Genomic DNA, 12,500 nt, shown 5'->3' with positions numbered 1-12,500 from the left:
CCTCCGTGATTGGCCCCTGGTCCAACGCCGTCGTCGATTCCGTCTAATTGATTGATTTGATTCATTTAATTAATGTAATTGTTGTGTTTGGCTTTTGAACTGTTGAAAAAACAGCATTTCTGTTGGCGCGCTACGAGCTTGTAGATCTGATATTTTTGAAAAATCGAAGAACGACTGACATTTTTATAGAATCTGATCTCAGGTCAGAATGGGTTAATCAGACCAGTGTGTGTCCAGTGGAAAAACCTCGTATGAATCTGATCTCAGGTCGGAATGGGTTAATATAGAATTAGAGTGCAAATCATTTTGGCAAATCATTTTGGCAAATCATTTTGGCAAATCATTTTGGCAAATAATTTGGCAAATCATTTTGGCAAATAATTTTAATTTTGGCAAATAAATTTGGCAAATAATTTTGGCAAATAATGCAAATGCAAATAAGCGGTGGCGCGCTAAGAGCTTGTAGATCTGCTGTTTTTCAATAGCTAAAGCACGACATGATGCTAATGGGTTCCCGTTCAGAATGGGTTAAAGGTCATTTTTGTCATATTTGCCATATTTTTGAGTTTTGTTTAACCGTTAAACAAAACTCCAAAATATGGCAAATATGACAAAAATGACCGGTACCAGTAATGAAGATAGATAATGTACTATTCTATAGCAATATAGGCTATCGAGAGCGTTGCAGTCCCGCCCCCTTTCATGACGACGCCAGGCCCAGGAAATGAGTCCGCGTTAATTTTTCCCCTCATAGACATTTCAAAAAGTATTTATTTAAAGACCTTTTAAGTGTCGTACGAAGCCAACTGGAGTCGTGACAAATCATGACGACAAACACAATATTTTGGACCAAACAAATAATTACAAAGAAGGAAAAAAAAGTGATGTAACCTACCGTTTTTTTTCTACTTTCTAATTATTTGTTCGGCCCCAAAACATTGTTATGATTTGTCACGACAAGAGTTGTCTTTGTCCGCGGCGTATAAACGTCTTTAAATAAATACTTTCTGAATAGTCTATGAGGAAAATTAACGGGGAATTCTTTTGTGACGCTCTATAGAGCGTACCAACATCTCCTTGAGGGGGCGTCAATATAATGTGTTGCGTGGTAGCGGCCGCCATATTCTGGGATTGTCTGGTTCGTTTACCATTGAGCGACTATCTGTGTGCGTTCTTTTTTTAAACACCAGAGGGAGTACACGTTTTTTACAAACTATATGCTATTCTATGGCCTACATCGAGTACTTTTAGACTTAAAATGGTGACGCAAGCGTGTAGATAATAAAGCTATTTCTGCTAGTTTTGAAAACAAAACGCATGAACATTTTCTTGTTGTTGAATTCATTCATACAGATGAATGAAAACAATAAGTGTACAATGCTAGCGAGCAGCGAGTGGATCAGGTGATATTTGAGACGGGCCTACCTCTTTGCCGGCCTCCTCTTTGATCTCCTGCCGGGTTATGACCTCGTACCCTGGCTCCTCAGGAACCACCAACCGCGGAGCCTCGGAAATGTCCCTCTGACGGAGCTCCATCTCTGGGCCTATAAGGTCTCCTTCACGGAGCTCCGTCCATGGGCCTAGGTGGTCCCCTTCGCGGAGCTCCGTCTCTGGGCTTACGTCTACGTCTTCTGTGTGCACTTCAACATGTGGGCCTGTATCCTCTGCGTGTGGTTTAACTGCAGGGCTCATGTCGGCTCGGCGTGACTCCGTCTCCTCCGCTACCCGAGGCGTCTCTGGAGCCGAGACGACGCCCTCTTGGCCTGAAACCTCCGCTGTAGCTCGCTGTCCCTCGTCCTCCGCCCGTAGCTCCTCCTCCAGCGCGGTCAGGCCCGCTGCAGCTACGTCGTCGTCGTCTTTCGCCTGTGCGGCCGTAGCGTCGGCGTCCTCCACACGCGGCGGGGGCGTCGTCTCTGGGCGGGCGGCGTCGCTGGCGTCCCGGTCCGTGTCCGCGGGACGCGGGACGTCGTCTGTGACACCGCTGCCGCCGCGCGTCTCGTCTTCTTCTCCTTCCTCTGTCCCCGAAGGCTCCGAGATCAGAGCAGACAGGTCCTCCTGGGCGGTGAAGCTCCGGAGAGGGCGGAACGCTCCCTGGACCTCCTCCTCCTCCTCCTCCTCCTCCTCCTCCTCCTCCCCCTCCCCCTCCTCCTCCTCGGGGGGGGCCGGGGGGGGCGAAGGCCACCTCTCCACCACCTCCGTGGCCATCTCTGCCACGGAGCGGCTCTCCTCTCCTGGCGGTTTCACTTCGTGCGGTCGGCGGGGTTCCGTCGCCGAGGAATTCGTGGAATCTGGAGGTTGCGCCGGGTCTTGGGGCTCGGGGCGAGCCGGGGGCGTGTCCGAACTCTGTCCTACCTCGACGTCCATTTCTGCGGCTGTCCCCTTGGGCACCAGGACGTCGGAACCCTGTCCTGCTACCTCGATGTCCAACTCTAGGGCTGTCCCTTTGGGCACCAGGACGTCAGAACTCCGTCTCACCTCGATGTCCATCTCCACGGCCGTCCCCTTGGCCACCAGGACGACCATCTCGTCGCCCACGCTCACCGTCTCCGTCGGAAGGACGACCTCGCGGTCTGCGGCGAGATCGGCCGGCTCCGATCTCTCCGGTCGTTCGTCGGTCGACGGGGTCTCGTCTACGCCCGCCGGCTTCGCTCCCGTCTCCGGTAGCAGAGGCTCGGCTCTAGCCTCCGAAGCGGCTTCAGGGAGCCGATCTGCAACGTCGCTTCCGGCCTCGGGTTCCGGTCGCGTCTCCTCCTCTGCGATCGCCACCTCCCGCAGAGCGATTTGGACTTGTGTCTGAAGCGGCGTCCCGTCCGCCGATCCTTCCGTGACCTCCACGACTGCTCGTATCGCAGGTTCGCTGCCGTCAGTGACCACTTCAACAGGCTCGCAGAGGTCAGTGTCCACTTCAACGACCGCTTCCTCCGTTTCCCCGTCGACCCGCGGCGTTGCGGTCGACGTCTCCGTGGTCTCAGCCTCGGGTTCTTCGGTACCGACGACGACCCGACTTACTATCACGGCCTCGGGTTCGTTTACAGCCTCGACGGCCCGCTGTGCCCCCGTGGGTCTCTCGGCGGCGGTCGTGGTTTCGGGTTCAGGCGCCGTCACTTCCTCCGACAGAACCTCCGAGGCAGACGGTGCTCCTTCCGGTGAAGCTGTGCCAAGGGTTAGAATAGTTTTGAACGTTTCATTATACTTTAGTAGTTTGGGACAATTTCTAATTCAGTTATAGATTTAGTTTGTTTTAGAGCGGGTTTGTTAGCATTAGTTTTTTATTTCCTTGACGCTTAGTTTTAGTTTAGTTCGCTAGTTTTATCGTTCCTTTTCAAGTCAGGTGCAGGATTGAACAGGTATTGTGTAATAAAAACTCACGAAATCTATAATAAGAAATCTTGAAAATAATAATATGCAGTTACAGATTAAGCTTATAAATAACTGTGGGCATTTTGTCTATCACTTCTGTAAACACACAATACAGTTTCAGTAAGTTATCGTTTTTCTTTTCCTTTTTCCATAAGTTAGTTAACGAACATGTTTTCAAGTATAATAACCTTGATCTGTAGCTTCCTGTGTTCCTTCGGGTGATGTTTTAGCGCCACCCAGTGGTCCAGCAGCGAGCTGCGTTCCTTCCGAACCCTCGTCAGTCGTAAGGAGCGTCTTCTGCTCTGCGTCCGTCGCCTAAAGGGATGTCACCAAGAGGACATGTTTAGTCCACGATCAGTCGTAATGCCAACAAACATCGCAATTTAGTTGTTTTTGGCATATAACTTTGTCATTGGCTGTAGGCTTCGTAAACAAAAACATTGCACATGCAGAACAGATATGGCAAAAAACCAACAACGCAGAAATAACCAATAATAACAAATAATTAGGAATGTTGCCGATGAGACATGTTGGCCGATATCGATAATCAGATATAATTAATTGCCGTTATGGCCGATAACCGATATTACCAATGTCGATATGATCTCATTCTGTATTAAAAAACATTATGATAGTTTTGTCCGTTCTGAAAAATAGATGTAACATAACAGGGTATCTGATAAAATAGATGTAACAGAGTATCTGCACTACAGGCTTAGGCAAGTGAGATTTAACTTGATTAATCAATTTGATCGATGCAGATTAATAAAAAATAAAAAAAAACTAGAATGGGTCGATACCGATGTGTTTTGCCTGTGAATGCATTATGACTAAAACAGGCCATGCATTTAACAATGTTATTATCATAAATGTTCACAGATAGCAGAAAGAGTAGATCTGCAAGCTCACAGCATGCCGCATTGCGACACCTTGTGAGCTTGTGGATCTGATCTACTTTCGTTACTAAAAGTGAATTGGCAAATGTATGGACATGAGGACGTTTCTAATGTATGACATAAGGACGTTTCTAATGTATGACATAAGGACGTTTCTAATGTATGAATTAAGGACGTTTCTAATGTATGAATTAAGGACGTTTCTAATGTATGAAATAAGGACGTTTCTAATGTATGAATTAAGGACGTTTCTAATGTATGACATAAGGACGTTTCTAATGTATGACATAAGGACGTTTATAATGTATGACATAAGGACGTTTCTAATGTATGACATAAGGACGTTTCTAATGTATGACATAAGGACGTTTCTAATGTATGACATAAGGACGTTTCTAATGTATGACATAAGGACGTTTCTAATGTATGAATTAAGGACGTTTCTAATGTATGAATTAAGGACGTTTCTAATGTATGACATAAGGACGTTTCTAATGTATGAATTAAGGACGTTTCTAATGTATGAATTAAGGACGTTTCTAATGTATGACATAAGGACGTTTCTAATGTATGAAATAAGGACGTTTCTAATGTATGACATAAGGACGTTTCTAATGTATGAATTAAGGACGTTTCTAATGTATGACATAAGGACGTTTCTAATGTATGAATTAAGGACGTTTCTAATGTATGAAATAAGGACGTTTCTAATGTATGACATAAGGACGTTTCTAATGTATGAATTAAGGACGTTTCTAATGTATGACATAAGGACGTTTCTAATGTATGAATTAAGGACGTTTCTAATGTATGAATTAAGGACGTTTCTAATGTATGACATAAGGACGTTTCTAATGTATGACATAAGGACGTTTCTAATGTATGAATTAAGGACGTTTCTAATGTATGAATTAAGGACGTTTCTAATGTATGAATTAAGGACGTTTCTAATGTATGACATAAGGACGTTTCTAAAGTATGAATTAAGGACGTTTCTAATGTATGAATTAAGGACGTTTCTAATGTATGAATTAAGGACGTTTCTAATGTATGACATAAGGACGTTTCTAATGTATGACATAAGGACGTTTCTAATGTATGACATAAGGACGTTTCTAATGTATGAAATAAGGACGTTTCTAATGTATGAAATAAGGACGTTTCTAATGTATGAATTAAGGACGTTTCTAATGTATGACATAAGGACGTTTCTAATGTATGAAATAAGGACGTTTCTAATGTATGACATAAGGACGTTTCTAATGTATGAAATAAGGACGTTTCTAATGTATGAATTAAGGACGTTTCTAATGTATGAATTAAGGACGTTTCTAATGTATGACATAAGGACGTTTCTAATGTATGACATAAGGACGTTTCTAATGTATGAATTAAGGACGTTTCTAATGTATGAAATAAGGACGTTTCTAATGTATGAATTAAGGACATTTCTTATGTATGAATTAAGGACGTTTCTAATGTATGACATAAGGACGTTTCTAATGTATGACATAAGGACGTTTCTAATGTATGAATTAAGGACGTTTCTAATGTATGAATTAAGGACGTTTCTAATGTATGAATTAAGGACGTTTCTAATGTATGACATAAGGACGTTTCTAATGTATGACATAAGGACGTTTCTAATGTATGAATTAAGGACGTTTCTAATGTATGAATTAAGGACGTTTCTAATGTATGAAATAAGGACGTTTCTAATGTATGACATAAGGACGTTTCTAATGTATGACATAAGGACGTTTCTAATGTATGAATTAAGGACGTTTCTAATGTATGAAATAAGGACGTTTCTAATGTATGAATTAAGGACGTTTCTAATGTATGAATTAAGGACGTTTCTAATGTATGACATAAGGACGTTTCTAATGTATGACATAAGGACGTTTCTAATGTATGAATTAAGGACGTTTCTAATGTATGAATTAAGGACGTTTCTAATGTATGAATTAAGGACGTTTCTAATGTATGAAATAAGGACGTTTCTAATGTATGACATAAGGACGTTTCTAATGTATGACATAAGGACGTTTCTAATGTATGAATTAAGGACGTTTCTAATGTATGAAATAAGGACGTTTCTAATGTATGAATTAAGGACGTTTCTAATGTATGAATTAAGGACGTTTCTAATGTATGACATAAGGACGTTTCTAATGTATGACATAAGGACGTTTCTAATGTATGACATAAGGACGTTTCTAATGTATGACATAAGGACGTTTCTAATGTATGAATTAAGGACGTTTCTAATGTATGAATTAAGGACGTTTCTAATGTATGAATTAAGGACGTTTCTAATGTATGAAATAAGGACGTTTCTAATGTATGACATAAGGACGTTTCTAATGTATGAATTAAGGACGTTTCTAATGTATGAATTAAGGACGTTTCTAATGTATGAATTAAGGACGTTTCTAATGTATGACATAAGGACGTTTCTAATGTATGAAATAAGGACGTTTCTAATGTATGAATTAAGGACGTTTCTAATGTATGAAATAAGGACGTTTCTAATGTATGACATAAGGACGTTTCTAATGTATGACATAAGGACGTTTCTAATGTATGAATTAAGGACGTTTCTAATGTATGAAATAAGGACGTTTCTAATGTATGAATTAAGGACGTTTCTAATGTATGAATTAAGGACGTTTCTAATGTATGACATAAGGACGTTTCTAATGTATGACATAAGGACGTTTCTAATGTATGAATTAAGGACGTTTCTAATGTATGAATTAAGGACGTTTCTAATGTATGAATTAAGGACGTTTCTAATGTATGACATAAGGACGTTTCTAATGTATGACATAAGGACGTTTCTAATGTATGAATTAAGGACGTTTCTAATGTATGACATAAGGACGTTTCTAATGTATGAATTAAGGACGTTTCTAATGTATGAAATAAGGACGTTTCTAATGTATGAATTAAGGACGTTTCTAATGTATGAAATAAGGACGTTTCTAATGTATGAAATAAGGACGTTTCTAATGTATGACATAAGGACGTTTCAAATGTATGACATAAGGACGTTTCTAATGTATGAATTAAGGACGTTTCTAATGTATGAAATAAGGACGTTTCTAATGTATGAAATAAGGACGTTTCTAATGTATGACATAAGGACGTTTCTAATGTATGAATTAAGGACGTTTCTAATGTATGACATAAGGACGTTTCTAATGTATGAATTAAGGACGTTTCTAATGTATGACATAAGGACGTTTCTAATGTATGACATAAGGACGTTTCTAATGTATGAATTAAGGACGTTTCTAATGTATGAATTAAGGACGTTTCTAATGTATGAATTAAGGACGTTTCTAATGTATGAAATAAGGACGTTTCTAATGTATGACATAAGGACGTTTCTAATGTATGAATTAAGGACGTTTCTAATGTATGACATAAGGACGTTTCTAATGTATGAATTAAGGACGTTTCTAATGTATGAATTAAGGACGTTTCTAATGTATGAATTAAGGACGTTTCTAATGTATGAAATAAGGACGTTTCTAATGTATGACATAAGGACGTTTCTAATGTATGACATAAGGACGTTTCTAATGTATGACATAAGGACGTTTCTAATGTATGAAATAAGGACGTTTCTAATGTATGACATAAGGACGTTTCTAATGTATGAATTAAGGACGTTTCTAATGTATGAATTAAGGACGTTTCTAATGTATGAATTAAGGACGTTTCTAATGTATGAAATAAGGACGTTTCTAATGTATGACATAAGGACGTTTCTAATGTATGAATTAAGGACGTTTCTAATGTATGACATAAGGACGTTTCTAATGTATGAATTAAGGACGTTTCTAATGTATGAATTAAGGACGTTTCTAATGTATGACATAAGGACGTTTCTAATGTATGAATTAAGGACGTTTCTAATGTATGAATTAAGGACGTTTCTAATGTATGAATTAAGGACGTTTCTAATGTATGAAATAAGGACGTTTCTAATGTATGACATAAGGACGTTTCTAATGTATGACATAAGGACGTTTCTAATGTATGACATAAGGACGTTTCTAATGTATGAATTAAGGACGTTTCTAATGTATGAATTAAGGACGTTTCTAATGTATGACATAAGGACGTTTCTAATGTATGACATAAGGACGTTTCTAATGTATGAAATAAGGACGTTTCTAATGTATGACATAAGGACGTTTCTAATGTATGAATTAAGGACGTTTCTAATGTATGAATTAAGGACGTTTCTAATGTATGAATTAAGGACGTGTCTAATGTATGAATTAAGGACGTTTCTAATGTATGACATAAGGACGTTTCTAATGTATGAAATAAGGACGTTTCTAATGTATGAATTAAGGACGTTTCTAATGTATGAATTAAGGACGTTTCTAATGTATGACATAAGGACGTTTCTAATGTATGAATTAAGGACGTTTCTAATGTATGAATTAAGGACGTTTCTAATGTATGACATAAGGACGTTTCTAATGTATGACATAAGGACGTTTCTAATGTATGAATTAAGGACGTGTCTAATGTATGAATTAAGGACGTTTCTAATGTATGACATAAGGACGTTTCTAATGTATGAAATAAGGACGTTTCTAATGTATGAATTAAGGACGTTTCTAATGTATGAAATAAGGACGTTTCTAATGTATGACATAAGGACGTTTCTAATGTATGAATTAAGGACGTTTCTAATGTATGAATTAAGGACGTTTCTAATGTATGACATAAGGACGTTTCTAATGTATGACATAAGGACGTTTCTAATGTATGAAATAAGGACGTTTCTAATGTATGACATAAGGACGTTTCTAATGTATGAATTAAGGACGTTTCTAATGTATGAATTAAGGACGTTTCTAATGTATGAATTAAGGACGTGTCTAATGTATGAATTAAGGACGTTTCTAATGTATGACATAAGGACGTTTCTAATGTATGAAATAAGGACGTTTCTAATGTATGAATTAAGGACGTTTCTAATGTATGAATTAAGGACGTTTCTAATGTATGACATAAGGACGTTTCTAATGTATGAATTAAGGACGTTTCTAATGTATGACATAAGGACGTTTCTAATGTATGAATTAAGGACGTTTCTAATGTATGAATTAAGGACGTTTCTAATGTATGAAATAAGGACGTTTCTAATGTATGAATTAAGGACGCTTCTAATGTATGACATAAGGACGTTTCTAATGTATGAATTAAGGACGTTTCTAATGTATGAATTAAGGACGTTTCTAATGTATGACATAAGGACGTTTCTAATGTATGAATTAAGGACGTTTCTAATGTATGAATTAAGGACGTTTCTAATGTATGAAATAAGGACGTTTCTAATGTATGAATTAAGGACGTTTTTAATGTATGACATAAGGACGTTTCTAATGTATGAAATAAGGACGTTTCTAATGTATGAATTAAGGACGTTTCTAATGTATGACATAAGGACGTTTCTAATGTATGACATAAGGACGTTTCTAATGTATGACATAAGGACGTTTCTAATGTATGAATTAAGGACGTTTCTAATGTATGAATTAAGGACGTTTCTAATGTATGACATAAGGACGTTTCTAATGTATGAATTAAGGACGTTTCTAATGTATGACATAAGGACGTTTCTAATGTATGAATTAAGGACGTTTCTAATGTATGAAATAAGGACGTTTCTAATGTATGAATTAAGGACGTTTCTAATGTATGAATTAAGGACGTTTCTAATGTATGAAATAAGGACGTTTCTAATGTATGAATTAAGGACGTTTCTAATGTATGAAATAAGGACGTTTCTAATGTATGAAATAAGGACGTTTCTAATGTATGAAATAAGGACGTTTCTAATGTATGAATTAAGGACGTTTCTAATGTATGACATAAGGACGTTTCTAATGTATGAAATAAGGACGTTTCTAATGTATGAATTAAGGACGTTTCTAATGTATGAATTAAGGACGTTTCTAATGTATGAATTAAGGACGTTTCTAATGTATGAAATAAGGACGTTTCTAATGTATGAATTAAGGACGTTTCTAAAGTATGAATTAAGGACGTTTCTAATGTATGAATTAAGGACGTTTCTAATGTATGAAATAAGGACGTTTCTAATGTATGAAATAAGGACGTTTCTAATGTATGAAATAAGGACGTTTCTAATGTATGAATTAAGGACGTTTCTAATGTATGAAATAAGGACGTTTCTAATGTATGAATTAAGGACGTTTCTAATGTATGAATTAAGGACGTTTCTAATGTATGACATAAGGACGTTTCTAATGTATGACATAAGGACGTTTCTAATGTATGAATTAAGGACGTTTCTAATGTATGAAATAAGGACGTTTCTATTGTATGAATTAAGGACGTTTCTAATGTATGAATTAAGGACGTTTCTAATGTATGAAATAAGGACGTTTCTAATGTATGAATTAAGGACGTTTCTAATGTATGAAATAAGGACGTTTCTAATGTATGAATTAAGGACGTTTCTAATGTATGACATAAGGACGTTTCTAATGTATGACATAAGGACGTTTCTAATGTATGAAATAAGGACGTTTCTAATGTATGAAATAAGGACGTTTCTAATGTATGACATAAGGACGTTTCTAATGTATGAATTAAGGACGTTTCTAATGTATGAATTAAGGACGTTTCTAATGTATGACATAAGGACGTTTCTAATGTATGAAATAAGGACGTTTCTAATGTATGACATTAAGGACGTTTCTAATGTATGACATAAGGACGTTTCTAATGTATGAAATAAGGACGTTTCTAATGTATGAATTAAGGACGTTTCTAATGTATGAATTAAGGACGTTTCTAATGTATGAATTAAGGACGTTTCTAATGTATGAATTAAGGACGTTTCTAATGTATGAATTAAGGACGTTTCTAATGTATGAATTAAGGACGTTTCTAATGTATGAATTAAGGACGTTTCTAATGTATGAATTAAGGACGTTTCTAATGTATGACATAAGGACGTTTCTAATGTATGAATTAAGGACGTTTCTAATGTATGAATTAAGGACGTTTCTAATGTATGAATTAAGGACGTTTCTAATGTATGAATAAGGACGTTTCTAATGTATGAATTAAGGACGTTTCTAATGTATGAATTAAGGACGTTTCTAATGTATGAATTAAGGACGTTTCTAATGTATGAAATAAGGACGTTTCTAATGTATGAATTAAGGACGTTTCTAATGTATGAATTAAGGACGTTTCTAATGTATGAATTAAGGACGTTTCTAATGTATGAATTAAGGACGTTTCTAATGTATGAATTAAGGACGTTTCTAATGTATGACATAAGGACGTTTCTAATGTATGAATTAAGGACGTTTCTAATGTATGAATTAAGGACGTTTCTAATGTATGAATAAGGACGTTTCTAATGTATGAATTAAGGACGTTTCTAATGTATGACATAAGGACGTTTCTAATGTATGAAATAAGGACGTTTCTAATGTATGACATAAGGACGTTTCTAATGTATGAAATAAGGACGTTTCTAATGTATGAATTAAGGACGTTTCTAATGTATGACATAAGGACGTTTCTAATGTATGAATTAAGGACGTTTCTAATGTATGAATTAAGGACGTTTCTAATGTATGAAATAAGGACGTTTCTAATGTATGAATTAAGGACGTTTCTAATGTATGAAATAAGGACGTTTCTAATGTATGAATTAAGGACGTTTCTAATGTATGACATAAGGACGTTTCTAATGTATGACATAAGGACGTTTCTAATGTATGAAATAAGGACGTTTCTAATGTATGAAATAAGGACGTTTCTAATGTATGACATAAGGACGTTTCTAATGTATGAATTAAGGACGTTTCTAATGTATGAATTAAGGACGTTTCTAATGTATGACATAAGGACGTTTCTAATGTATGAAATAAGGACGTTTCTAATGTATGACATAAGGACGTTTCTAATGTATGACATAAGGACGTTTATAATGTATGAAATAAGGACGTTTCTAAAGTATGAATTAAGGACGTTTCTAATGTATGAATTAAGGACGTTTCTAATGTATGAATTAAGGACGTTTCTAATGTATGAATTAAGGACGTTTCTAATGTATAAAATAAGGACGTTTCTAATGTATGAATTAAGGACGTTTCTAATGTATGAATTAAGGACGTTTCTAATGTATGAATTAAGGACGTTTCTAATGTATGACATAAGGACGTTTCT

At 36.9% G+C, this 12,500-nt stretch overlaps 1 protein-coding gene across 1 annotated transcript in view; it reads right to left on the bottom strand.

The window, feature by feature from the left end:
• The window catches only part of cmya5 (cardiomyopathy associated 5), a 61,238-nt gene that overhangs the window by 17,505 nt on the left and 31,233 nt on the right, over positions 1–12,500 (bottom strand). Inside the window, exons 12-14 of the mRNA XM_080755687.1 lie at positions 3,549–3,675; positions 1,426–3,152; positions 1–43 (exon numbers count right to left, since the gene is read on the bottom strand). The exon at positions 1–43 is cut by the window's left edge and continues 113 nt beyond it. Coding sequence (XP_080611813.1) covers positions 1–43; positions 1,426–3,152; positions 3,549–3,675 — 1,897 coding nt within the window. The remainder of the gene's footprint in view (positions 44–1,425; positions 3,153–3,548; positions 3,676–12,500) is intronic.

Source organism: Protomyctophum bolini (genome assembly GCF_963924005.1).
Source record: "Protomyctophum bolini genome assembly, chromosome: 22".
Classification (NCBI taxonomy): domain Eukaryota; kingdom Metazoa; phylum Chordata; class Actinopteri; order Myctophiformes; family Myctophidae; genus Protomyctophum; species Protomyctophum bolini.
The sequence above is the reverse complement of the archived record's forward strand: the minus strand, read 5'-3'. Positions and strand labels throughout refer to the sequence as shown.